This window comes from Triturus cristatus, chromosome 6 (assembly GCF_964204655.1).
Source record: "Triturus cristatus chromosome 6, aTriCri1.1, whole genome shotgun sequence".
Lineage (NCBI taxonomy): Eukaryota > Metazoa > Chordata > Amphibia > Caudata > Salamandridae > Triturus > Triturus cristatus.
Genome location: NC_140589.1, coordinates 283,734,291 through 283,760,141, shown reverse-complemented (window position 1 = coordinate 283,760,141; position 25,851 = coordinate 283,734,291). Strand labels below are relative to the sequence as shown.

Genomic DNA, 25,851 nt, shown 5'->3' with positions numbered 1-25,851 from the left:
TCAACAAGTGAAGAAAAAACTGCAGGCGCTGAAGATGCAATACGCAATGTTGTACCCAGCGCGTCTGAAGATACAGCACGGGAGCAAATTCAAAATCTTCACATCCCCTAGAGACGCTTAGCAATTTGTGCGGCAGCTGGAGCGACGAGAATCTTCTAGAGTAGCTGGTGACGACGCAGATAATGAAGACTGACACATTAATTTGTCCATCTGTTCAGACTGGTATTGTCGTTTAGATTTACTTAACCTTAAGCAGGTAAATGCGATTGTGGCCCTGTCTTCTTAAGCTGCTACAGGTCGGACACTTGGTAAATTAACAAAAGCACAGTTTATGTTGTGAGGAGATTGGGGTATTGCTCCGCTGGGGTGTTGGGCTGTATATACTTTAGGAGACTAAAAAACACGGCTCGTCATGGAAAAGGATGTGGAGAAGATGGGCCTACTTACAAGAATACATAGGTACTACAGCACTTGCATCCTAAGAGGTGAGTCTGATGACTGTGTTAAACATAGTAAAGGTACTCTGTGAGGAGGTCGAAGGCACACCAGACCGGAAGTGGGACAAGACGGACTTGGAAGCCGGAAAAACCCTGGAGGAACACAGCGGTCTAGTGGCGCTGGGACGCGACGTCAGGACGTCAGCACGGGTGGACGAAAATAAAAGGCGGAGATTTACACAAGGAAGGGGGTTGACGGCGGCATGAGAGCGAGAAACCACGGAGAAGAAGAAGAGGAGGAACCGAGAAGAGGAGAGCGTGACGAAAGAGAGCAGCCCAGCGGAGGAGGCGACAGAGATCCGAACACCCCTGGGATAACATACAACGCGTATAAGCCCGGCGGCCCAGAGAAGGGAGAGGACGCCCCGGGTCCCATCACCACGGCCCTACTCCCAGGTCGTGGCCCAAGGCAAGTAGCACTAAAGGGGTCGTTCTAGTGGGGGTGGTGGGGTGGCACGGGGAGATAGAACACCCGTTGTTTTCTCTCGCCATTCCCTTCACAGTACCTGCACCCCCTACCAAACCGTTCCCTTTTGCCCTACACCACGTTTGGTGGTGGTACCACAATAAACCCAGAGCAGGAGACTGAGCTAATCCCAGCATTTTAATTCTTCCCTTTTCCCTTCTTTCTGGAGCACATGGGAGGACACAAGAGCGACAGAAAAACCTGAACGCAAGCATTAAGGACGGTCCTGAGAAGGGAGAAGAGGATCCAGAGTCATTGTTTAGCCACTGTGTTTCATTTGACTTAGTCTGCTTCTTTTTGTTACTTGTGCCAAATCCCATCAGGTCTCTGGGACTTCTAAAGCATAATTCATACAAGAAACATCCCTACAATAAAATAAATTTGTTTAAAACCCTATATTGTGTGCGTCCACTATTAACCTACACCCGCCGGGCCCTCGAGCCACCTACATACTCCTTAGAAGGCTATGTCCTGATCGCATGGTTGATTTACAAATGTCACAGCTGATTTTGCGGCTAAACTGTACATGCTAAGCACCTTGATGGGGTACTGAGCCTCCGCCCAAGACTACTGGGAGTTGCTGTTAACTGTTCTGCCCTTTTGTTCGAAATGTTGTTGTGCAGGATACATGTCGGTACTGTTTTTAGACATATGGTAACCAAGCAGGCTGGGAGAATACATTAGAAATGCCCCGTCCCCCCCTTACTACATCGAGGGAAGTCAGTGGGCAACTGGTGACTTCCAAGAGGGTACACCCCACATAGTTCATGGATCAGGGTATGCACTGTGGGCAGACTAGCTGCTTACAGAGGGGTGGACGGTTAGTTTTTAAAAAAAATTCTTTGGGGATCCTTAGCATAATTGGGATACTGAAGTGGGAGGGGGGACTTGTTGGGGACTGTTCTGGATACATCAGTATAACACTCGGAATACAAAGGGTACTGCAGACAATTAGAAGCATTACGGATGCAGATGTGGTGGTGAGTGTGCCATTGAGCATGGCAGACAGATGGCAAGATAACCTGGGTAACATAGAATGTCCGAGGTCTTAATAACCCCAAAAAAACGAGACAAGTACTAGCCTACTTAGACCGTCATAATGTTCAGGTTGCACTATTGCAGGAGACTCACCTTACTAAACATAAAGCGAAAGCGGTGGGCAATAGATGAGCTGGGGTGCGTTTGATGTCCTCCTACTCTTTATATGCAAGGGGGGTTATGAACTTAATCAGAAAAATATTTTGTGTGAAAGTTTGCATGTAGAGGAGGATGAGCATGGCCACTATATAGTGGTGCTGGGGAAATTATGCGGTACACTTAACTATTGTCAGTGTCTATGGGCCTAACATAGATGACCCTGGATTTTATGAAATGTTATGGGATAAAGTACAAAGATTACCGCCAGCTGCAATTATTTGTGCAGGCGATTTTAATGTTGTATTGGACCCTGCACTTGACCGACACACTGCTGCAGAGCACACAGTAAAGAAGGCAGTCCAAGCTGTTAAAGATGGCATGAAAGATCTATATTTATTGGATGCTTGGAGGTTGCAACATCCTGCAGTGCTGGAAGGTACATGTCACTCATATGTACATCAGTCGTGGTCACGCCTTGATTACTGGCTGACCACGGGTGATGTTAACTCCTGGATCACCACAAATACGCATTTGCCTCGCACGTTGTCAGATCACTCCCCGGTTTTGCTTCACATGTTAGTACCCACGTATACACCGCCACAATTTCAATTATAGACACAGATGGACTGCCGGCGGAATTTTATAAAGAATACATTTATATACTGCTACCTTACCTTCATGAGATGTATGACTAGGCATATAAGCAACAAAGGCTTTCCGGACACACTCTGTGAAGCGCTGATTTTAGCTCTATTGAAACCGGGGAAAGCACCGGATAGTTGTTAATCATATAGACCCCTTACCCTAATGAATATGGATGTAAAGATATTAGCAAAGGTCCTGGCAAACCGACATGGTGCTCCCTGATCAGTCAGGGTTTATCCCGACTTGGTCTACTGCACATAATTTGCAGTGTTACATCTCCTCGAACCAACTTTGCCGCCGCCGGCGGTCCTCCTTGACGCCGCTAAGGCATTTGACTATCTCCTGGAGATAGATGTTTGCAGTGTTGCACCGCATGGGGGTGCCCTAAATCTACACAAAATAGATCAAGCTGTTATATACAGACCCCGTAGCACGTGTCCAAGTCAATGGCCAGACGTCTGACACGTTCCGAATCAGACGGGGTAAGGCTGCCCCCTATCGCCTTTATTATTTGCGGTGGTATTGGAGCCATTGGCCTGCGAGCTACGGCTGCAACATGCACAGGCGGTGCTGCGTTTCCACCAGAGACTCCTGGCAGTACCCATGTACGCCGATGACATGGTGCTATATGTGCGTGAATCTGCGGTATACCCAGAGCGGCTAATTCGAGAATATATTAGCTTTGAATGGCACTCAGGCCTCAGAATAAATTGGAGTAAATCAGTTGTGCTATCCTTGACAGACTGCACAACACAAGTTGAATTGGGATATCCGCTACAATGGGGAACGGACCCAGTTAAGTTTTGAATATGCTACTTACCAGTATGCATCTGTTCTTGGCATGTAGGGCTGCTGACATTCATATCTGTGCATAGATCGCCGCCTAGTGTTGGGTCCGGATGTTTGCACGTTGTTGTCCTGGAAGAGTCTTCGAAGTATCCTGAGATAGGTGACTCCTCCCCTGGACCACAGTGCGCATGGGCATCCTATCCATCCTCAGATTGTTTTTCGCCATTGTGGCAGCGATGGAGTAGATACAGAAAGTGATGACCATGCTATACAGTAATTCTGAGAGCTGCAGCTGCTACAGGCGCCGGGGAGGAGGGTGGGCGATATGAATGTCAGCAGCCCTACATGCCAAGAACAGATGTATACTGGTAAGTAGCATATTCAGTTCGAGGCATGTGGGCTGCTGAATTCATATCTGTGCATAGAATACATAGCAGTACCTCCCATTAGCGGCGGCTACCAGTGCCAGCTGCAGCGGTCTGAAAAAGAGTTTTGAGAACAGCCTGTCCTACAGCTGCCTGCTGTTTTGTGTGTACATCTACACAATAGTGTTTGGTAAATGTATGTATAGTGGACCATGTGGCTGCTCTACATATATCATGTAAAGGAATGTTTCCCAGGAAAGCCATGGAGGCCCCTAACTTACGTGTTGAGTGGGCTCGTGGGGGAATCGTTAATGTGCGTTTAGCCTTTTGATAGCAAATTTGAATACATTTAACGATCCATCTGGCTATACCTGCTTTGGAGATGGCGTTGCCTTTGTGTTGTGGGGAAAAGGCAACGAAAAGTTGTTTTGTCTTCCTAAAGCTTTTGGTTCTGTTTATATAGTATATGAGGGCTCTTTTGACGTCTAGTGTATGGAGCATTCTTTCAGCGACATTTTGTGGATTCTGAAAGAAAACAGGCAGTTCAATCGTTTGATTCATGTGGAACTGCGATATTACTTTAGGCATGAATTTGGGGTTGGTACGTAGTACGACCCTGTTTGCGTGAACCTGTATGAATGGCTCTTGAATGGTTAGTGCCTGGAGTTCACTAACTCTTCTCAACGAAGTGATTGCTACTAGAAAAGCCACTTTCCAGGTGAGGAATTGAATCTCACGAGTGGAGAGGTTCGAAGGGTGGACCCATCAGTCGGGTGAGGACCAAGTTGAGGTTCCACACTGGTGCTGGTGGGTGTCTTGGGGGAATTACTCGTTTAAGTCCCTCCAAGAAGGCTTTGATGGCAGGCACTCTGAATAAAGAGAGGTGCTGCCTGTTTTGGAGATAGGCTGCTATTGCGGTTAAATGGATACGTATTGAGGTGTATGCCAGATTGCATCGGTATAGGTGTAAGAGGTAACAGATTATGTTTTGAATGGATGCATCTAGCGGGTTAATGTCATTGTTATTGCAATAAATGACAAACCTCTTCCATTTGGCTGCATAGCAAGCTCTGGTAGTGGGTCTCCTAGCTTCCTTAATGATCTCCATACAGTCAGGTGGCAGGTTTAGGTAGCCAAACTCTAGGACTTCAGGAGCCAGATCGCCAGGTTCAGCTGTTGCGGATCTGGGTGCTGAATTTGTCCATGGCTCTGCGTCAAATGCGCGGGTTTGATCCGCAGCCTTTGATGCGGCACCACGGAAAGTTCCAGAAAGGTGGTGTACCATGGCTGGCGTGCCCATGTTGGAGCGACCAGGATGAGTGTCAGTGAGTGTTGTCGCAGTTTGCGTGCCACCAGCGGTATCAACAGCGCTGGGGGAAAAGCGTACGCAAATCTGCCGGACCAGTTCATCCATATCGCATTGCCCTGCGACTGTGGATGTGGGAACCTGGCGGCAAAGTTTTGGCATTTTGCGTTTTCGCTTGTGGCGAATAGGTCTATCTCTGGATGACCCCACTGTTGGAAGTACGGTTGGAGTACTGACGGGTGTAGCTCCCACTCGTGCATCTGGTGGCTGTGTCTGCTGAGCAGATCCGCCATCTGGTTGTCCTTGCCTGGGAGGTGTTCCGCCATGAGGAATATGTTCCTCTGAATGGCCCACTTCCACATGCTCTGAACCAGATGAGACAACTGTGGAGAGTGCGTTCCTCCCTGCTTCTGTATGTAGTACATGGCAGTCATGTTGTCCGTCCGGAGCAACACGACTTTGTTGCACAAGTGTACTTTGAATGCCTTCATGGCTAGGAAGATTGCCATCAGTTCCAGAACGTTGATGTGCATCTTCTTTTGTTGTATTGTCCATAGTCCCTGCACTGTGTAATTGAGTACATGAGCTCCCCATCCCTGGAGAGACGCGTCCGCTGTCAGTATTATTTGTGGAACAGGCTCGTGGAACGGTCAGCCCTTGCAAAGGTTTTGTGGATTCCACCAATGCAGAGAGTTGTATGCCCGACCGCTCACCAACACTAGGTCTTTTAATTGCCCGTGAGCCTGATTCCGTTGACGTGCCAAGCACTCCTGAAGCGGGCGCATATGTAGTCTCGCGTGCGGGACTATGAAAATGCAGGAGGCCATCATGCCTATCAACTGCATGAACACTCGCGCAGGAAGGGAGCGTTGGGGTTTGAACTGAGCTGTGGCTGCCAGTGTGTCTATGGTCGCACCTAGGTACTGTTGGACGTGTGCGGGTTGGAGATGTGATTTTGGGTAATTTTAGTGAGAATCCCAGACTGTGAAGAAGGTGAATGGTGCGGGACATGTGGCTGGCACATTGCTGGGCTGACTTTGCCTGAACAAGCAGTGTTGCAAGAAACTGGGGGACAATCCGTCCGGTGATTCACTCGCCCTTCAAATCATTCCTATTGACTGTGTCTCCCGCCCTCCATCAAGCTTTCACGGACCTCCTCAATTCTCTCGAGGCAGTGCCCCGCTGGATGATATTGTCCCCCAGTTTCTTGCAACACTGCCCCAAGTATGTGTAACCAGTCCTGATGATGGCCTAGAGTATTACAGGCCGAAACGCCGTCGACTTCAACAGCGTTACTTGTGGCGCCTTTTTACCATGGGCATTTGCTCTACTGTTCCTTGAAAGATCCAACATTAATTGTGTAAATGCCCTAACTCCGGCATATTTAATGTACCATTGTTTTTTCTGTTGCGCCTTCTTCACCGCTGTACATACCACTTTATGTGTCACTTGCGCCGTCACAAACTCCACGAGCACTTGTGCACAGTATTCTGTTGGTTACATTGCCACTAATTGTCACGCAGTGCTTCTTACTGATATGATATGTACATATGACGTAATATGTCCATTCTTAAAATATATTTTTCCCTTCATCCTTGGTCTCCCTGTGTCTTCCCTGTATGGATTCATTCCTCTAAGAAGTACTCTATGATACGGTTCGCTTTGAAATAACTTGTCCTTCCAATGAATCCCACATTGAGACATTGTTGTTAGATATAATGTACCGCCCCAGTCTCACTGTGGTTTATGGGCTACCTCCTGTGGTCTGATACTGTCAACTTACATGTTAAGCTGAAGAACTGCCAAATGCATCTAGGCCACGTGACATTTGGACTCTATTCGCCGAGTATATGATGACTAGAAAAGAGGACTAAGAACGATCCACGTGATGATACTCTATGTAATGTATGCTATTGCCATAAACTGTGTTCTGCAATCACTGTCAAACTCTGCTCCGATGTATCCAAATCAAAAAAAAAAAGTTCTGTATTTTGTAACCATATGCTAACAGTGATGTATTTTATGGTTGTTATACTATGAAAATCAATTTAAAAAAATAAAAAAAATTGAAAAAAGTTCTTAGTAGAGGCAACAGTCTGTCTCTTCTAATGTTTTGTATTATTGATGATTCTATCGCCTAGTGGTTCACCTATGAGATCCTGGTGATTGAATTTGATCCATTAATTCCTGCAGGACTGGAGTCATCCAAACAGTTTTTGATTGTTGGTTTTGGTCGAAGGAAGAAAGAGGACAAATGAAGGCGGACGGAAGCATATGCGGGATATCCTGTCTCCTGAATGGATAATGGACTTTTTCTTTTTTAGGGTTATGGGAAGTGTTTTGTTTATATCTTCAAAATAGCTATTGAATACAATTCAAACTTTCTGTTACGAATGCTAGGAAATTCTTCATTCCTCACATAAAACTAGGCGATCTGTAATACGGTTGACTATATACAGACAGACCATGCCTAAGGATGTAGGACTGGACATCTTATTGTTTAAACCTTGATATTAACAAGGACAGTGTGTCATTATACTGATGATCTTATAAAGTGTGATCTGTGCAGGATAAATGTTAATTAGATGAAATGCACAAATATGTTTTGTTCTGATATGCATGCATATTTAACTAAAATGGAGATCTAAAAGGAGTAATCATCCCAGCTTCAGAGATATTATCAGTGTTCACGGAAAAAATAAACTTTAGTCCATTTGTAATTCATGTTGCATTGTCGATAAAGTACCAAAGCTGTATTTGTCCTGTGAAAGTACTTTTGAATATCATTACTTGGCATGGCGGATTATGACAAGGAAAACGCTTTCCACTTGCCTCTCAAGCTTCAGCTTCTTGGTTTATTTACATCTGCAGAAGATTACACACTATTGACAGCAGCGCACCCCTCACAAATATAGTAGGCAGTGAAAGATCAAAAGACAGAACTCGGTCCTAACGTCAAAGATCTACATTTCAGTGAAAGAAAATCACCAGTGAGCCGTACGCTAATATTCAAAGCAGCTAACATTAATGATGCAGTTGTTAGGGAGCCAGAGGGTTCCTGTGATAGAAACTAACTGCTACCATCATGATTCTATTAGAACAATGATAACTCAATTTCACCCTAGCCTACCCTCTACATAGCATGAAGCACCAACTACAGAAACATCAGGAGGGAGTGAGGAGATGAGATGGGATGAGATGAAAGTAGAGTGCCATAATAGAATACGTTGCGTACCTTTAACTGTAGTTCTCCAGTATTGGCATGCTTCATAGATTCACATGTTTGAATCCTTACTAGTTGTCAAAGTGGGTTTCCACAGAAGAACTAGAAAGCAGCACAGTGTTACACATAGCATAGAAGGACTTGAAAACATTCACTTCAGAATCTCATCTAGATCATTCAAAAAGAACGAAACTCTAGTCAATCTGGTTTCAGAACCCTGTAGAACACTCCACCTAGAGGCTTCCTTCCCTCAGATTTTCAAGCACTAGTGTGAATCTACAGCACCATAGAAGACAAGGTGAGCTCTCAAAGAAGGAGGGTTGGTTGCATGTAAATCTATGAAAGATGTTAATACCGGAGAACTACAGTTACAGATAAGTAACTTATTTTCTTCTCCACTATTGGATCTTTCCATATGTTTGAATTAGAATAGCTACCAGTTAAACATGGCGGATCCAGTCTGATAACAAAGGAATATTCAAAAAGTGAGAAATCTGCAACTATATGTCGCCATCAGAACAGGCAAACTGAAACTAACTTTCTTATCAATAACTTTTGTGCTAGAAGTCTAAGCCTGCTTCTTCTTTCGAGTGTTAAATATTCCGTATCCTGTATGGTGCCTAAATAGCCCTTAAGAATGTTATAGTCCTTGATGGTCGGATTGCCGACATTTGTGGATTGATAATAAGAACCAGTTTGGTTTGTTGAATAGACTCAGAAAGGCACTGGGTCCCTTCACTGCTGCCTGCCAAGGTGTCTTTATCAACTAGTCATACAGGAATACCTGATGACCTTCTTGCCTTAAATGGGCAGCTTCAAAAATGTGCGTTTAGTAAAAAATGGGGGGCCAAAAGGGAAAAATGTGAATTGATAGTAAGTGCCAGCCTCCTCTACCCTTAAGAATTTGCGTTGCTTTGTGATACGAAAGTAGGCATTCTAGAGATCTAATGACGACAGATAGTCTCAGTGTCTAAGAAGTCAGAGGATTTCTTGAAGAGGAACCATATAAAATATTTGCTTTCTTATGTATTTGTTAGAAATTGGATTTCTGGTTGGAAGAGTTATGCACCCTGTTCAAGCAGGAACCATAATCCTAGTCAGGGTAAGTGTAGTACACACTGAAAGTTTACCTATGCTCAACCTCTAATATTTTGACACAGAGCAGTCAAGCTAATCTAAAGAGGCAATGTGTAAAGTATTTGTGCACAAACACTGCAACACAGTGAAAAAACTCCACAAAAGTAATCCACACACGTTTAGACGAATAGCCAATGTTTATCTGAGTAAAACACGACCAAAACAACAAAACTCCAACCTACACAAGTCAAGATATGAATTTTGCAAGAGGAAATAAAAATGCTGTGCTTAGAAGTCAATAGCTCCAACTGAGGCTATCTGGTCGCGCTTGACCAGGACAAATCCAAAAGTTCAGTCCGACCGCGATCAATCAATCAATCAGTGACACTTGTAAAGCGCGCTACATACCCGTAGGGTCCCAAGGCGCTGGGGAGGGGGGGGGAGGGGGGGGGGGGGGGGGGGGGTGCCGCTACTGCTCGAACAGCCAGGTCTTCAGCTTCTTCCTGAAGGAGAGGTGGTCTTGGGTCAGGCGCAGGTCGGTCGGGAGGGAGTTCCAGGTCTTGGCGGCCAGGTAGGAGAAGGACCTTCCTCCTGTAGTCGCTCTTCGGATGCGGGGGACGGCGGCGAGGGCGTGGTTGGCTGATCGGAGGTGGCGTTTGGGAGCGTGGAAGTTGACTCGGCTGTTGAGGTAGCTCGGGCCTTGGTCGTGTAGGGCTTTGTGTGCGTGGGTGAGGAGGCGGAAGGTGATTCTTTTGTTGACGGGGAGCCAGTGAAGGTCTCTCAGATGTCCGGAGATGTGGCTGGTTCGTGGGATGTCGAGGATGAGTCTGGCTGAGGCGTTCTGGATCCGCTGGAGTCTCTTCTGGAGCTTGGCGGTGGTACCGGCGTAGAGGGCGTTGCCGTAGTCCAGTCGGCTGGTGACGAGGGCCTGGGTGACGGTCTTCCTGGTCTCGGTGGGGATCCACCAGAAGATCTTCCGTAGCATGCGTAGGATGTTGAAGCACGCCGAGGAGACGTTGTTGACTTGCCTGGTCATGGAGAGGGAGGAGTCCAGGAGGAAGCCCAGGTTGCGTGCATGGTCTGTCGGTTTGGGTGCGGTGCCCAGGGCGGGAGGCCACCAGGAGTCGTCCCAGGCGGAGGGTGAGGAGCCCAGGATGAGGACCTCCGTCTTGTCCGAGTTCAGTTTCAGGCGGCTGGTCGTCATCCACTCGGCTACCTCTTTCATCCCTTCGTGCAGGTTGGATCTGGCGGCGGCGGGGTCGTTGGTCAGGGAGAGGATCAGTTGGGTGTCGTCGGCGTAGGAGATTATGCTGAGGTTGTGTTTGCGTACGATGGCCGCGAGGGGGCTCATGTAGACGTTGAAGAGGGTGGGGCTCAGAGATGATCCTTGAGGGACGCCGCAGGTGACTTCGGAGGCCTCTGACTTGTACGGTGGTAGGCGGACTCTCTGTGTTCTTCCGTCGAGGAAGGAGATGATCCAGTCCAGCGCCTTGTCCTGGATTCCGATGTTGCTGAGGCGCCGTACTAGGGTGCGGTGGCAGACCGCCAGCTAGATACAGGAGTCACGCGGATATGCTGACAGTACCTTAGATGCATCGCTGCGTGGCTACGATGCGTTGAAATCCAGTGGTGAGGCGTTGCTGCCGTAGGCCATGCATCGGTTCCACAGTCAGGCAAAGTCGTTGATGCGTCGATGTCATGAGGGCTGTGTGTCGCTGAAGAGGTGTCAATGCCGAACAACTGGGCTGTAGGCGATGCGTCTGTTAGACGCCACACTGGGTCGGGAATGCGTCGGAGTCAGGATGGTGCACCACAGACGTGGATGACGCAGTGTCCGAGACTGACGTAGCAGCGGTGATTCGGAGGCGCTGCGTCAGCGAAGTTGCAACTGCGTTGTAAGTCAAGGTCGTTGCATTGCGCACTCGGCGAGCTGTGTCCACGGCTTCGGTGCAGGCGGCAACGATGCGCACCGGTTTCGAATGACACTTTAGAGTTGATGAGTCGGTTTCTTGGGTTGCAACACAAAACACTCACATCCAAGGGCCCAGGACTGAATTTGGTACCACTTGGCAGAGCAGGACTCACAGCAGAGGAGCCCAGGTGCTGGTAGCAAGATGCAGGTGAAGTCTTTAAAATCCCTGAGACTTCACAAACAGGAGGCAAGCCCAAACAAGCCCTTGGAGAACCTTTACAGATGCAGGATGCAGAGAGTAAAGTTCAGTCCTCTAAAACCCAGGAAAGAAGCAGCAGGCCAGCAAAGCAAGCAGCAAAGTGGCAGACACTCCTGCAGCTCTTTTTCCAGGCAGAATGTCCTCAGTCCAGAAGTGTTCTGAGTATATGGTGTCTGAGGACCAGTATTTATACCAATTTTTGCTTTTGAAGAAGAGAGACTTCAGAGAAAGGTGTTTTAGTGCACAAGACCCTGCACCCCCTGGCCCTGTCTCCAGACAAACTACAAGGGGGTATGCAGTTCTTTGTCTGGGGACAGGCACAGACCTATTCAGGTGCAAGTGTCAGCTCCTCCCTCTGACTATAGCTCAGGAAGACCCATCAGCCTGGTGATGGGCCATCAGGCTATGCAGGACACATCTCAGCTCCCTTTGTGTGCGACTGTCTAGAGAGAATGCACAAAGCCCAGCTGTCACCCTGACCCAGATATTTATTCTAAGGACACACAGAGGCACAGAGTAGTTAAAGTAAGAAAATGCCAACTTTCTAAAAGTGACATTTTCATACCTACAATTATAAACTAACTTCACTAAAAGATGTGCATTTAAATTTTAAGTCAAGAGACACCAACTCCAGGTTTCTATCTTCTCCCAATTGGAAGTTACACTTGTAAAGTGTTACAAGGCAGCTCCAATACTAATCTATGGGAGAGATAGGCCTTGCTGTAATGAAAAATGAATTTAGCATTTTTCCACAACCGGGACATGTAAAACTCAAAAGCATATATCCTACCTTTCAAATACATTGCACCCTGCCCATGGGGCTACCTGGGGCCTACCTTAGGGGTAACTAACATGTACTAAAAGGGAAGGTTTGGAACTGGCAAGTAGGTGAACTTGCCAGTTTGAAATGGCAGTTTAAAACAGCACACACAGGATCGGCAGGTGGCTGGTCTGAGACTGGTTTGAAGGGCTTCTCATGTGAGTGGCACAACCAGTGCTGCAGGCCCACCAGTAGCATTTAATTTACAGGCCCTGGGCACATGTACTGCATTGTACTAGCAGTAAATCAAATATGCCAATCATGGAGAAACCAAATGCCATTACATTTTAGACACAGAGCACATGCACTTTAGCACTGGTCAGCAGTGAAAAGTGCACAGAACCTTAAAACTAGCAAAAAAGAAGTTCAGCACAGTCGAAACAGGAGGACAGAAGGCAAAAAGACAGGGGAAATCACACCAAAAGATGCAAGGTCTAACAGTATTTGTTTAACTTTTCAGATCCAAAATTGGCCTTGGTTCCCACATTTTGTTTCTTTATTAGGAATGAACACAGATAAAAAATAAATAAAAAACTTCCCTTCTGGCTGTGGAGTACTTTCCCTATGGCTCCCTAGCTGAGCATGGTTAATATAATTGATGGAGTTGGAGAGGAGGTAGGGATGTTTTCCATGCAGATGTATGAGGCAGTTTTTGATTGAATTCCAAACAGACGCAATTAGAACCAAAACCCAACTGTCTGTTATTGTTAATCTCCACTGTTTTAAATAACTGCATATTCAACCTACGAGTGCCATTGGGGAATAAGTAACCAGCACATCCAATTTGTCACTGTCTTCGACCAGTGTCCCTTTCTTGTCAACCTTGTTCCATACTAGATGCTTTTTTAGTATGGGCTGGTGTGGTGGTTGCCTATATTTTTGTTAAGGATACTGTGATCAGTAATTGCTGTTGAAAGGGCTAATATTGCTGAAATGTTTGCCAAATAATGCTTCTCCATCAAATAGCACGTCCAGGATCTTACTTCGGACTTTAGGTCTGTTAAAAGTGACTTTCAACCACTCCTGTCTGTAAAGCACAACCGCTCCTGCCAACTGACGGAGACCTGTAGAATTGATGTCCATCCATCATCTCGGATTAAGTTATTTCACCCTCTTGGAAGATCTTTTTTGCTTCAGTCTTTGCATCCTCCAGTAGATGATTAAAGTATTGAGCAATGTCTCCCCACATATGTCTGGCATAGCGACCAAGGATCGCTAAGAAATTGGCTGCCCTACCCGTAGTCGCTAACAAAGTGGAAAATCACGGTCTATAAATGCCTAACGTTTCTCTGAGGGTACGTGGGGGATAGGTGTGGAGGGATCCTTCAAGCTGCTTGTTTTACCACTGAATCTTTTTTAGGTCTCCAATCAAAAACATGAATTTATGGTGCTTTATACTTCTTATCTAGTCTGGGAAAGGCAGTAAAGGCGGTTTCTGGCTTCTTCATGATATTAACGCTTTCCACCAAAATGAAAACTACAATAGGGCTTGCCCTTACTGATTTCCCAGAAGGCTCTTTGAAGTCATACAAAAACAATCTGAATGTTTTGTAGGCATTGGCAATTCAAATCTGTTTGCTGCTCTTTCCATTAGATTGTGAAATCCTACAAAGTCGTCAGTAGAAAAATCCACAGGTTGTGGAGCAGGTGGCAGTATAACTGTAATTATACAGTCATTCCATTCATTAGGTAGATCCTAATCGTCCAGTAACTCACCTTCTCCTCTTACCTCATCACAGCACATAAAATCCGCTAGTGGGATGTCTATGCTTGACCCTGGTGTTCTCTTGGGTGTATGCTCCATTGGTAAGTTATGAGGCATAGGCGGTTGGGCACAAGGAGATTGCAGAGACCTCAGTAGTTGTCTAGGTGATGCAGACTTTGTAGGTCCTAGAAAACTCTTATAACAGTCATCCAACATGAGCTTTAAGTCATGATTTAAAGCCCTTGACACATGCATCATCTCTTCTTGATGTTTTTGATGAATATAGGGTTGGGATGGGTCCATATACTGAATAGGTCTATCAGCATATTGTTCTGCTCAACAAGAATTGTATTAGTCCTCAAAAATTCCTCACCTTCCACCTCTTCCTGATATTTTACATTTAGTTCAGAAGGGCTATAAGCAGCTCATAAGGGCGGTCATCCTCATCTGAATCATTTTCATCCAGTAAATGACAATGGAAGCGGTGACACCTTACTAGGGGAAATACTTGGTACTGTTTCTGAATGTATTTTATTTCGCATTGACGATGGCAATGCTGACGTAATCAGCGGTTTCACCAGCAACTGTGTTATTGTTCCCATCATCAACAGTGGTAGTCAACAACTTTCTTAGTTGGTGGTGTCATCGTCAAACTTGCAGTCGGATGTTTCGTAGCTGTAGTTGAGGTTCTTGTAGAAGTAACTGTTGACAATGTCGTCAATGGAAGGCTCCTTGAATTATAAAGCCAATTTGTAAGAAGGTATTGCAGGCTCAGAATTTGACTTCCCTAAGGAAACATCCTTTTTTATGTTTGTGAGAGTGCTCAGTAGATGAGCAATGCTCTCTTGGTGACATATGATGGGTCTTTTTAAAGCCTTTTTAGGTGGTTCATGATGTAGCTGACCTTCTGACTTCTCTCTTTTATGTGGCTTTTTACCTGATTTTGAAGACTACTCGCTTTCTTCACCAGAAACTAGGGTGTCGTTGGCTTTAAACTTCTGAAGCCACAGTAGTAGACCCCCCCCGCCTATCTTTCTGGGTTTTAGAAAAAAAAGGTATGACAAACTGTTCATTCCTTTGCCTTATGGGATGAGTAAAGGCAGTAAATGCATTCCTTGTGAGGATCTTCTGAATGGAGCCTCTTCTTACCACATGTTCCACAAGATCTAAATAGTCCCGTTTTTAAAATAAAACTGACACCCTGAATAGTCAGATCTCTTCAATAGAGGTTAGTTTTGAAGACAGAGAGCATATATTACCAAAAGGCACTCTCTGAAGGAGTTACATTTAGATAAACAGAGTAGAGATCAAGGAAACACGCATCACACAACATGGTAGAAAATCTGAGGGAAGGAACCCTCAGAGGGGAGTGTTCTACAGGAACGGCTGGAGTTTGGTTAATCTTTTAAAGATATAGATAAGATACTGAAGGCAAGAGGTGTGGCGCCGCGGCCAGGGCGACTGACTTCGGAATCTGGGGATCACGGTTCGATCCCCGGTGCCGGAGGAAGATTAGCCCAGCACCATGTGACTCTGGACAATAGCTTGCTTAATCTTCCCGACAGCCCCCAGCGCCTAGAGACCGTTACGTGTGATTGTTCGCGCTTTACAAATTAGGATTATTATTATTATTATACCCCTTCCTGGCTATGCACTGCTTGTAGTTATATAGTGGGACTCCCACTTTGATGAAGGGGAATGAATCAAGCAAGTGACTATATGAAAGATCCAATACTGGCGAAGAAGATGGGAAAAGACTATAAACAACAAAACTAATAACATTAACACGCTCTTGCTGAAGGACTACTTTCCTGATCCACAGTACTAAATTCTGCAAATAAGGCAATGGCTGAAAAGGCTGACCAAAAACCCCTACTGTATATGTGTAGAAGGGGGTGGGTGTCTGAGTGTATATCACAGAAGTTGCCAAAACAGCTACAGTTTTCTATAACCAGACATAAAAATGGAGCCAAACTAGAAAGATTTCAATAAAGAGACAATGCTGGGATAGCTAAATAAAAACAACATTTTGGTAAATATAATGAATTTCTATGAAATGCTACAAGCAGAATTTCAAATGATCAAACATTTTACAGATATTACAACATACGCTACCAGGCAATGAATATGAATGAAACAAATGAAAGGGTGGTGGCACCACAGAGAAAGGTAATCAAAAAATTGAGAAAAATGGGTATCATATGCCAGGGTGATTTTGAATGTTTACCTGAAAACAATGCTAGACTACATTTCTTCAGTTTAAAAGTATTCAAGTCCATTTAAATGTTGAAATCTGCAAAACCTGTTCAGAAAAAGGTGCGCGTATCTATGCCTTACACATACCACATCGCTCTGCTTATATTTCACGTATAATAATTTGTTAAAAAAAAAAGTAACAAATGTTTACTTGAGTCTGCTGTGTTCCTCTCTGTATTTGTATATAGCCTGTTGAAACTGGTTCATCTGCTCCACAGTTGTGACTTCTTGATCTAGCAAGATCTTTTGCTGCTCTTTCAACTGAGAAATCTTTCTTAGTCTTTCCATCTTTTCTGGTTCCGAGGTCTGATCAAGGCTAAGAGGAAACATTCAAAATGATAATTATAAAACAATAATACTAAATAAATAAACACAAATTACAAGGGTGAAACCCAATTAGGCTAACCGGTTTATATAATAGACTGCTAGTCTTTCAACTAACACATTTGAAATCTTACATATTTTCAATTTGTCAACTAAGTATACACATTATATTGATAAACGACAAGAATGATACACAATTTTGATTCTGAAACATGACCACATAAGGGCACATCTCAGGGACCTCAAACTACCTCCTGAGCTACCCAGATTTTGCATACTGCCTGTTAGGAGTACACGTGAGGAATTCAGACCAATAACTAATTTAGAATCTGGAGCTGAACAGTGCCTCCAGTATAGAATTTGTGCCAGTTGTTACAGGAGGCGTGCTGGGCCAGACTGGAATCCCAAAGCAGCCCTGGCAATTTTTTTCAGACCAGCCGCTATACGGTGCATAGCGAGTGTAGTGAGCGAGCCTGACCACTACTAGTGGGTTTGGGGGGGTTCTCCCACCCCCCCACCAAGAAAATCTGGAGGAAAATGGTGCACTTCAACAGTAGATTCCTCACCTTTGGAAGATTTCCCCAGGCGACAGATTACATCTAGGCAATTCTCAAGCAGTACCCCTATATGCAGACAAGTGGTGCTTTGCAGTTCCATGCTGATGTTGCTCGGCTTTGGAAGGAACATGCGGGGCCCTATCTATGCGTTGACATCAGTTGCTTTCTGAACTGTCCTGGAACAAAGAAGACTGGAAAGTTGTTTGTCCTAGATTAAATGGAGTCACTACCTTTGGAAGAAAGGAGGCTGGGGTTCGTAGAACCTTCTTTTTGGGTAAATAGTGATGTATGGTTGGTTGACAGAGGGTTTGTAGCGCTCACCCGCTGTGCCAATAGCGACAAAGAAAGACTGTCTTGGGGGTAATTAGCTGGAGAGGACATCTAAGCAGAGGTTTGAAAGGATCACATATGAGGAATGTAAGAACCACATTTAAGTCCCATTGGGGCATAATACACCATGCACAGAGACGCAACTCCACCCAGCCCTTCTTGCTGCAATATCACATGGTGATGTTGTCCATAAGCACCTGCACCAGCCTTCCTTTGACGAATGGATGAAAGGAAGGCTTTTAACGCCAAACAAATGGCTCTGAGCACCAGCAGACTGATGTTGAGTTGAGCTTCCGCTAGAGACCAAATACCTCACTGATCTCCACCTCCCCTAGGTGGCCACCCCAACTCAAGAGAGATCCATCAGTCATCTCTGTCAGCTTTGGGTATGGAAAAGAGAGGAGTCTGCAGCTGACCCAACTGCAGGTCTTTTGCAGTCTCCTCTAAAATCTGGACCTGATCGGAGAGATCACCCTTGTGTTGTGGGCACTGGGACTTGCAAAGTCCATATATGCCATCAGGCATGATTGACCATCCGGAGGTCATCAGTCCCAGCAGCCTCAGTCATCCTCATTGAAATCCAAAACAGAGTGAGACACCGAGGATAGGCAATAAACTGCTCCCAGTCCAGAATTTCTCAGATGAACAGGAGCATCTGCAAAAGAGTCAGGTGTGACTTTGGCAAGTTTACAGTGAACCCAAACAGTGTTCTAAGGTTCACCGTAGTCACGAGGTGGGTGGTGACTGCCTGGGGTGAGTCCGCTTTCTGCAGCTAGTTGTCCAGGTAGGGGAAAACTGGCACCCCTAAATTCCAAATATGTGTTCCGACAACTGGCAACATTTTCTCAAACAACCAAGGGGCACTGGTGAGGCCCAAGGGTAGCACAGCGTACTGGAACTGCTACTGCCCCGCCTTGAACGGAAAATAGCACATGTGGGCCTGCAAGATGGGGATGTGAAAATAAGCGTCCTGCAAATTAACAGTACCATCCAGTCTCCAGGGTCAGGGTGACCATCTTGAATTTATTCTTCAACAGGAAGGCACTTAGAGGCCAAAGGTCTAAAATGGGACGGATCCTTCCATCTTCTATCGGCACTATGAAGTAGCATTGACACCTTCCATATGGCTCCTTTGGCCAAAGGAGCCTACACTTCCTGCTGCAAAGGGAACATATTAACTCCTGCTAGCCATTCTGAGGATAGTGGATGGTGCGGCAGAGTGTGAAAGAACGGTAAAGTGTAACCCCAATGAACAATTGCAGGACCCACTTATCTGAAGTTATTACCTGACAGAAAAAGCCGCCAGATCACGCCTCCAACAGGGTGGATGGGTGCCAAAGAGGACACGCACTAAAAAGGTCTGGAGGCTGTATCAGCCTGTGGGAGTGGAAGACTGGACAGCATGCTGTTCCCATTGTCCCTGTTGTCGGTGGGTATTGGGTACTGTAGCTGCCAAAGTACTGAGGGGATTACAGCACTGACTGCATTTGTTGACAGTTCTGAAAGTCCCTATTGAAGCCAAGGATGGGGCAAAACTGTTGATGTGTTTGAAGAAAGGGGGCAGACAGGGGAAGGGAGTACGTTGTGGCTCCGCTCTGCTTAAACCGGTTGAGAGCAGTCTGGTCTATCTTCAAAAAGTCTGGACTGGCTGAATTGCATGTCCATCATGCTAGCTTGAACAATGCCTGAAAAGCCATTGAACTGCACCGAAGCAGATCTGCTATGGGCCACATTGGTGCCAATGGCTATACCAAGGGATAAAATAGTGTCCAATCCAGAATGAATCGTGAATTTTGCTGCATCATGACGGCCTGGACAAGAATTGCATGGCCCTCCTCAGGGACAATAGCCCGAACTTGGCCACTAAGTCCCAAAGGGCATGGGTATAGCTGCCAAATAGACAGCTGTCATTCACTGAACACTAGGCTGATGGAGAGAAAAAAAACTTGTTTTTCAAAGGTTTCAAACCTATTCGATTCCTTGTCAGTTGGCGTGGAAGGGAACAATTTTGGGTTCACCATACCGGCTGAGGCCGTGATACACAAGACTCTCAGCTGTCGGGTTCTGGGTGAGAAAGACTGGTCACCTGGGGTTGAATGGCGACGTATGTCGACCTAACTGTTAGCCGGGGCTCCTGAACAAGGCTTAGACCAAGCTCCCGAAAAGGTATTGTACTGTGCCTCAATAAAGGGAAAAAGGGTGTCAGAACTAGTATGGCCATTCTGCAGTACTTTGGTCAATACCTTAGTTTTGAACTCCTGAGTAGGAAGCTGTATGTGAAGCACGTCTGCTGCACTTTACACCACTATCATGAATGAGTGACTTTCCTCTGTAGCAGGGTCATGAGGAGAAGCCAGCCCAGTGTCTGGAGTATGTGGGTGGTGCCTTAATAGGGCAAGAGTGTTATTTCCGGAGCACAGCGACATCGAAATGTAGCTGCATGGTGCCACCTGTCAGACCCAGTGAGCCCAACTGGCTCCGAGGGGGAACCTGCCTGCAGCAGCCCAGTTGGGAGGTGTCTAAGGTCCGGGAGGCCTGTAGATGCACCAGAGGGAGCTGGTAGCGTGCCGAAAATGAGCAACATTGAGTCGGTCATCGCACAGTGGTACTAGTTGAGATTTATCTGGATCTAGTCTGATACCTTGGGAAATAGTCAAAAAGAGAGAATCTGTCGTTCGAAATCTCTATCAAAACTCCCATATAATAAAGTGCGGTCATATTGTTAATTCTTACCAGCACTCTTTAGTGCAAGAATTGTAGTAGGAATACTTTCATGGCCACTCTGACTGCCGGGAGATCCAGGATGTTTATATGCAGGGTTTGTTCTAGAGGGGTCTGAAGGGTCCTCGCAGATCAGCCTTTCAGGTGTGCGCACTACACTCTTACAGCATCAATCAGGAGATCGATTTGCAGGTGCAGTGTGTGGAGATGAACAGGCTCATGCCAAAGATTCCTACAAGCAAGCAAAATGCCCATCTAGACAGACCAGATTGTCGAAGCAGTAGTGGGTTGTAAGCATATGTAGAGACGCCAGCAGAGCTGCCTGACAAATCTCCAGAAAAGGCACTCAGCGTGCCAACGCAGTGATAATAGATTGGTCCCTGGTAAAATGAGTAGTTCTTTCGAAGGCTGCTTCTCAGACAATGCGTAGGACATCTTCATACAGAGCACAATCCATTGAGAGATTATTGTACTACCTCGTCCATCTTTGAACCAGCAAACCCCAGAAAGAGCTGATTGTCTACTTGATATTCTTAGTGTGATCAATGTAAAAAATTAGTGCTCTCTTGGGGCCCATACAATAGTCTCTCTCTTACTCTTTTGATGGATGAGGAGGAGAAAACAGTGCTGGAAGGGTGATGTCCTGTATGACATGAAACGGTGTTACCATTTTCCTTTGCAAAGAAGCTCGGGTCTCAGCACTAGCTTATCCGAGAAACACGTGTTATGAGGAGGTTAAACAGAGAACCTGAAACTTGCTCACATATCAAGCTGACATTATGACAATAAAGAAGACCGATTTGAGGATCAGGAGAAATAATGGAAAACTGGATAACAGCTCAAAAGGAGTCAACATAAAAAAGTAAAAATCAAAGTAAATTCCTATTTTGGCATTCCAAAGGGCTCTTTTGAAACAAATCTTGCAAACCTTTCAGATCTCATCACTGACTAATTTAAACAATGAAGACTGATATAGCACCAGCAAAAACGTCAACATGTAGCCTTTAACAGTGCATAAAGCAAGTCTTTCTTGGTCCAGGGACAAAACAAACAAAAAGTTACACAAATTAAAGGCAGTGTGTCCATCTGGCAGGTGCGGTACCAAACCACCAATCTGACTCAATGGCTGGTGTACACAGATGCTTATACCCAGGAGTTCCAGATAGCACACGCTCCTGGCCCAATTTGGTGCTATTCGAATGACTTGGGCCCAGTTGTTCCTCATTTTCTTCAAATCTTGGGGTAGGAGCTGCAGTGACAGAAAGGCATACAGGAGTCCTGAGCTCCACTCCATGTGGAAGGAGTCTTCAAAAGAGCGCCTCTTTGAGAACTCCAACATGCAAAAAAGCAGAAATTGTGCGTTCTTGGCAGTGGTAAAAAGACTGAGTCAGGGTTTTCCCCAATAATGGAATTTACCTTAAGGCACCTCCCGGTGTAACAGAGTTGTGGTACGCTGAGCAACAGAGGCTGTATTTACCTGCCTTAGCATTTAGAGATCCCGCAAGGTGGCTCACCCACAAGAAAAATCATTTTGATGTTCAGCCGCTTCCAGTGGCGTACAGTCTCCTGACACTAGACCCAAGACCCCACCTTGCTTATTTCAGTCCCACATGGTGGTAGAGTTGTACATGAGCACCTGCACTAGGTTTCCTCTGATGGTGGTTAGGAAGGCCTTTAACACCAATCGAATCGCCCTCAGTGGCAGCAAACGGATGTAGAGCTGAGCTTCAGCCAGACACACACCAGAGGCCTCAGATCTCCCTCTCTCCCTGATGACCTCCCCAGCCCAGAAGCGATGCATCCATCACTGCTGTCAAATGCAGGTAGGGCATGGAGAGGAGTCTGTCACTGACCCAATTGCAGTACAGCATCCACCACTGCAGCTCTTTTGCAATGTCCTTAGAAATCCAGATACAATCCAGCACACTCCCCTTGTGTCAAGTCCACTGGGACTTTAGGTACCATTGCTGAGCCCACATATGCCATCTGGCATCTTGCAATCCCACAAGCCTCAGAGTCATCCACACTAAGATCGAGGACAGAGGCTTAAACATTTGGATCGCAGCCCAAATATCCTGGGCATTTGGCTCCCCGGAAAGGCATGGGACCATACCATATCCAGAATGTCTCAGATGAATGGGAGCGCTGTGAAGGAGTCCTGTTTGACTTCAACACTTTGATATTGAATCTCAACAATGTTAGGCCATCGTCTGGAGGTGTTGCTGACTGCCTGGGGCAAATCCACCTTTAATAACCAGTCATCGAGCCAGTGGAACACGAGTAACCCTAAAACTCCAAATGTGTGCTGCGAACACCACCATTACTTTTTCGAGCACCCCCTGTGGGCATTGGTGAGGCCAAAAGGGAGCACTGTAAACTGAAAATGCTCTGGCTTACTATGATCTGCAGGTAACGTCTGTGAAAATAAGCGTCCTGCAGGTCCAATGACACCACCCAGTTTCCTGGGAGTAGGAGAAGCAGGGTCTGAGGAAGCATGAGTATTTTGAATTTGTCCTTCCGGAGAAAGGCGTTGAAAGTGTAGAGCTCTATAACAAGATGAAGGCCTCTGTCCTCCTTCGGCACCAGAAAGCAGTAGGAGTTACAACCAGCTCGTACATCTGATACCAGAACCCTCTCTATGGCTCCTTTGGACATCAGGCCCAGGACTTCCAGCTGCAAGAGGGACAGATGGTACTAGACAGCTGCCCTTGATGGTAATGGAAAGTGTGCCAGGAGGAAAGAAATAGGAAGAGGTAGCCCTGAAAGAATTTGGAGGACCAACGTGTCTAACGTAAAGGCTTGCCACCCTTGGAGGAAAAGACAGATCCTGCCCCAAATTGGGTTGCTGCATGCAGCAAAGGACACAGTGAATAGGTTTTGCGGCTTCAGCTGTTGGTGGGTCAGGGGCCTGAGTTGCCCATTGCCCTGGATGCCCTGGACTCTGCCTCTGCAAGCCACGGCAACAAAAGGGCTGGGAGACCTGCTGAGCTGGTGGTGGGGTCGGATGTTAGCAGTACTGGAAACCCCTACTGTAGCCTCGAAGTACGAGTTACTTACCTTCGGTAACGATGTATCTGGTAGAGACAATTCTAGCCGCAGATTCCTTCACGTAGAATTATCCCCAGGCATGAGACTGGATCCGGAAACTTTTTGCCACAGAATCCCTGCACGCCCGGAGCAGGGCGACATCACGCGACTCCGCCCCGGCATTGTCCGCGCACGTGACGTCAGCGAGGTCACATAAGACCCGCCCCGGCGCGCCCATGTCAGTTTTCTTCGGAGAACTTTTCTGCACCACAACGCGTAACCACCAGATAAAAAACTGTGGGAGCATGGAAACAGTGTGCGAAGTCCAGAAAAATGGGAAAGAAACGGTGACCAACAACACCACCAGCAGTCACCCTGCCCGCACAGACAACCTCCCATCCCTGTGCCCCGGAGGCAAGAACAGGCGTGAAGTCATGGCACATGGAGGAAGCCCACCCCTCTCATCCTGAGCAAGGAATGGGACCAGTCCCAAGACAGACAGGGACAACAAACCTCCAAGCCACTGCAACCTAGAGGGCAACCACCCACAAGGGACAAGGGCAAGACAAGGCCAGATGACTCTTAATCAGAGGATAGGAATGGAAGGAAGGGAGTGAGGGGAGGGAGAACAGGGATATAAAGCAATTTATTTATTTTATTGGCGTAGAGCGCCAGAATCGACCCCTGAAGGGGTATCTCTGCGCTGGGACGGGCGGTTTGTGGCAGGCAGTCCATTATAGACAAGAAACAGAAGAGAAAGGTCTTGAGATGGTCCGTACACTGCCTCAGCTGTAAAGAAAGAGAATTCCAGTGGCGGGGGCCCAGATAAGAAAGGGACTTGCCCCTCCAATCGGCCCCTTTTAATTCTAGGTACCTCAAGTAGGAATTTAGATTCAGAACGGAGAGACCTCCGTGGCTTATAAAGAATGAATTTGTCCACAAGGTAAGTAGGGCCAGAGTTGACCAAGGCCTTGAGTACAATACAGCAAACCGTGAACTTCACTCGCTCCCGCATAGGGAGCCAATGAAGCTTGTAAAGCAAGGGGCGGGAAGCAGTCCTTGGAGGGGCGTTGACAATCAGGCGTGCCGCAATCCCCCCAAAACCTGGAGTAGCCAGAGCAGCAGGGCACAGGAACCCCATCCTCCAAGGACCAAAGGAGGAATGAACCGCCCCCAGACAGAGCCACCCGTCAAGAACAAGGAATGCACTCACAGGAGACACAGCCCCCCACCGGGAGGCGAGTACCGAAGACCAACCTAAGGGTCCTCGCAGAATAGGGGAGGAAGGGCGGGCCTTGAAGGAATCTGCAGCTAGAATCGTCTCTACCAGATACATTGTTACCGAAGGCAAGTAACTCGTACATCTGATAGAGACTACTAGCCACAGATTCCTTGACGTAGAATAGATACCAAAGCAATACCCCCTGGGAAGGAGGGTCTGCGAAAGGACCCCACCAGTCAATGCAGAGCAGAGGTCCCCACAGGGGACCAGATCTGTGGACCAGGTAGAACCTCGCCAACAAGCAGGACCCCACCGACCCAAAGGGGATGTAGGAGGGAAAGAAGGCTGCAGAGGCTCGTACACTCACAGCAGAGGAACCAAGGGCAAGGACTGAGAGGCCGAAGCACCCCACTCCCCCACAAGGCAACATAGCTTCCGCCCAATGCCAAGACAGGAAAAGCAGAAGAAAAAGCAGAAGAAAAAGCAGAAGAAAAAGACTAGAGGACCCAAGGAAACTAGGGAAAGAAGGCGAACCCACTCCAGATGGAGAGCAGCCTGCCAGCCAGAACAGCGCCGGCAGTCAAAGCCAGAAGCAAGAAGAACAGCCCGAAGCCCCAGGAAGGCAGAGTAGGTGACTGTAAGAATTCATTATAGCAAATAAGGATTACATAATTTAATGTAGATACATCGCAGCACAGCAACAGTGAGATCTGTCCTGCAGAGCACAACAGCGCAACTGAGTACTTGCAAGCCTAACATTCTAAACAGTGTTCTAATGGAATTAGAACAAGGACTAAATAATGACAAGTTAAAGCAAGGAGTGTATTGAAAATTTAACATATCTCCCTTATATAAAATGAAGACAAAGAAGAACTAAATAAAGATAACTAAACAAATAAACGTAACGACTAATCTAAGTAACAATCTGAGAATTTTGCAGGTACAAATCTTGAACGTGCAGAGTCCTTGACCCTATTGGCAACAGAATCATTACAAACATATGTGGAATCATGACCATTAATTTGAACATCATGGGACGTGGTTGGAACTAACAAATCTTCATTCAAATCATCATAGTTGGTGTATGGTAATGTGATCTTGGCTCTATAATTTTCAGGACACTTAGAAACTCGTCTGATGTTCCACAACTTACCATCTTGTGTTATAAGAGAATTTCTAAAGACTTTAGTGATCTTAATGGGTCTAGAAAATG

At 46.3% G+C, this 25,851-nt stretch overlaps 1 protein-coding gene across 3 annotated transcripts in view; it reads right to left on the bottom strand.

Annotated features, from left to right (window-relative positions):
- The window catches only part of SMC6 (structural maintenance of chromosomes 6), a 918,345-nt gene that overhangs the window by 669,562 nt on the left and 222,932 nt on the right, over positions 1 to 25,851 (bottom strand). For all 3 annotated transcript variants that reach the window (XM_085610645.1, XM_085610644.1, XM_085610643.1), the window contains exon 13: positions 16,609 to 16,773. In XM_085610645.1, coding sequence (XP_085466771.1) covers positions 16,609 to 16,773 — 165 coding nt within the window. The remainder of the gene's footprint in view (positions 1 to 16,608; positions 16,774 to 25,851) is intronic.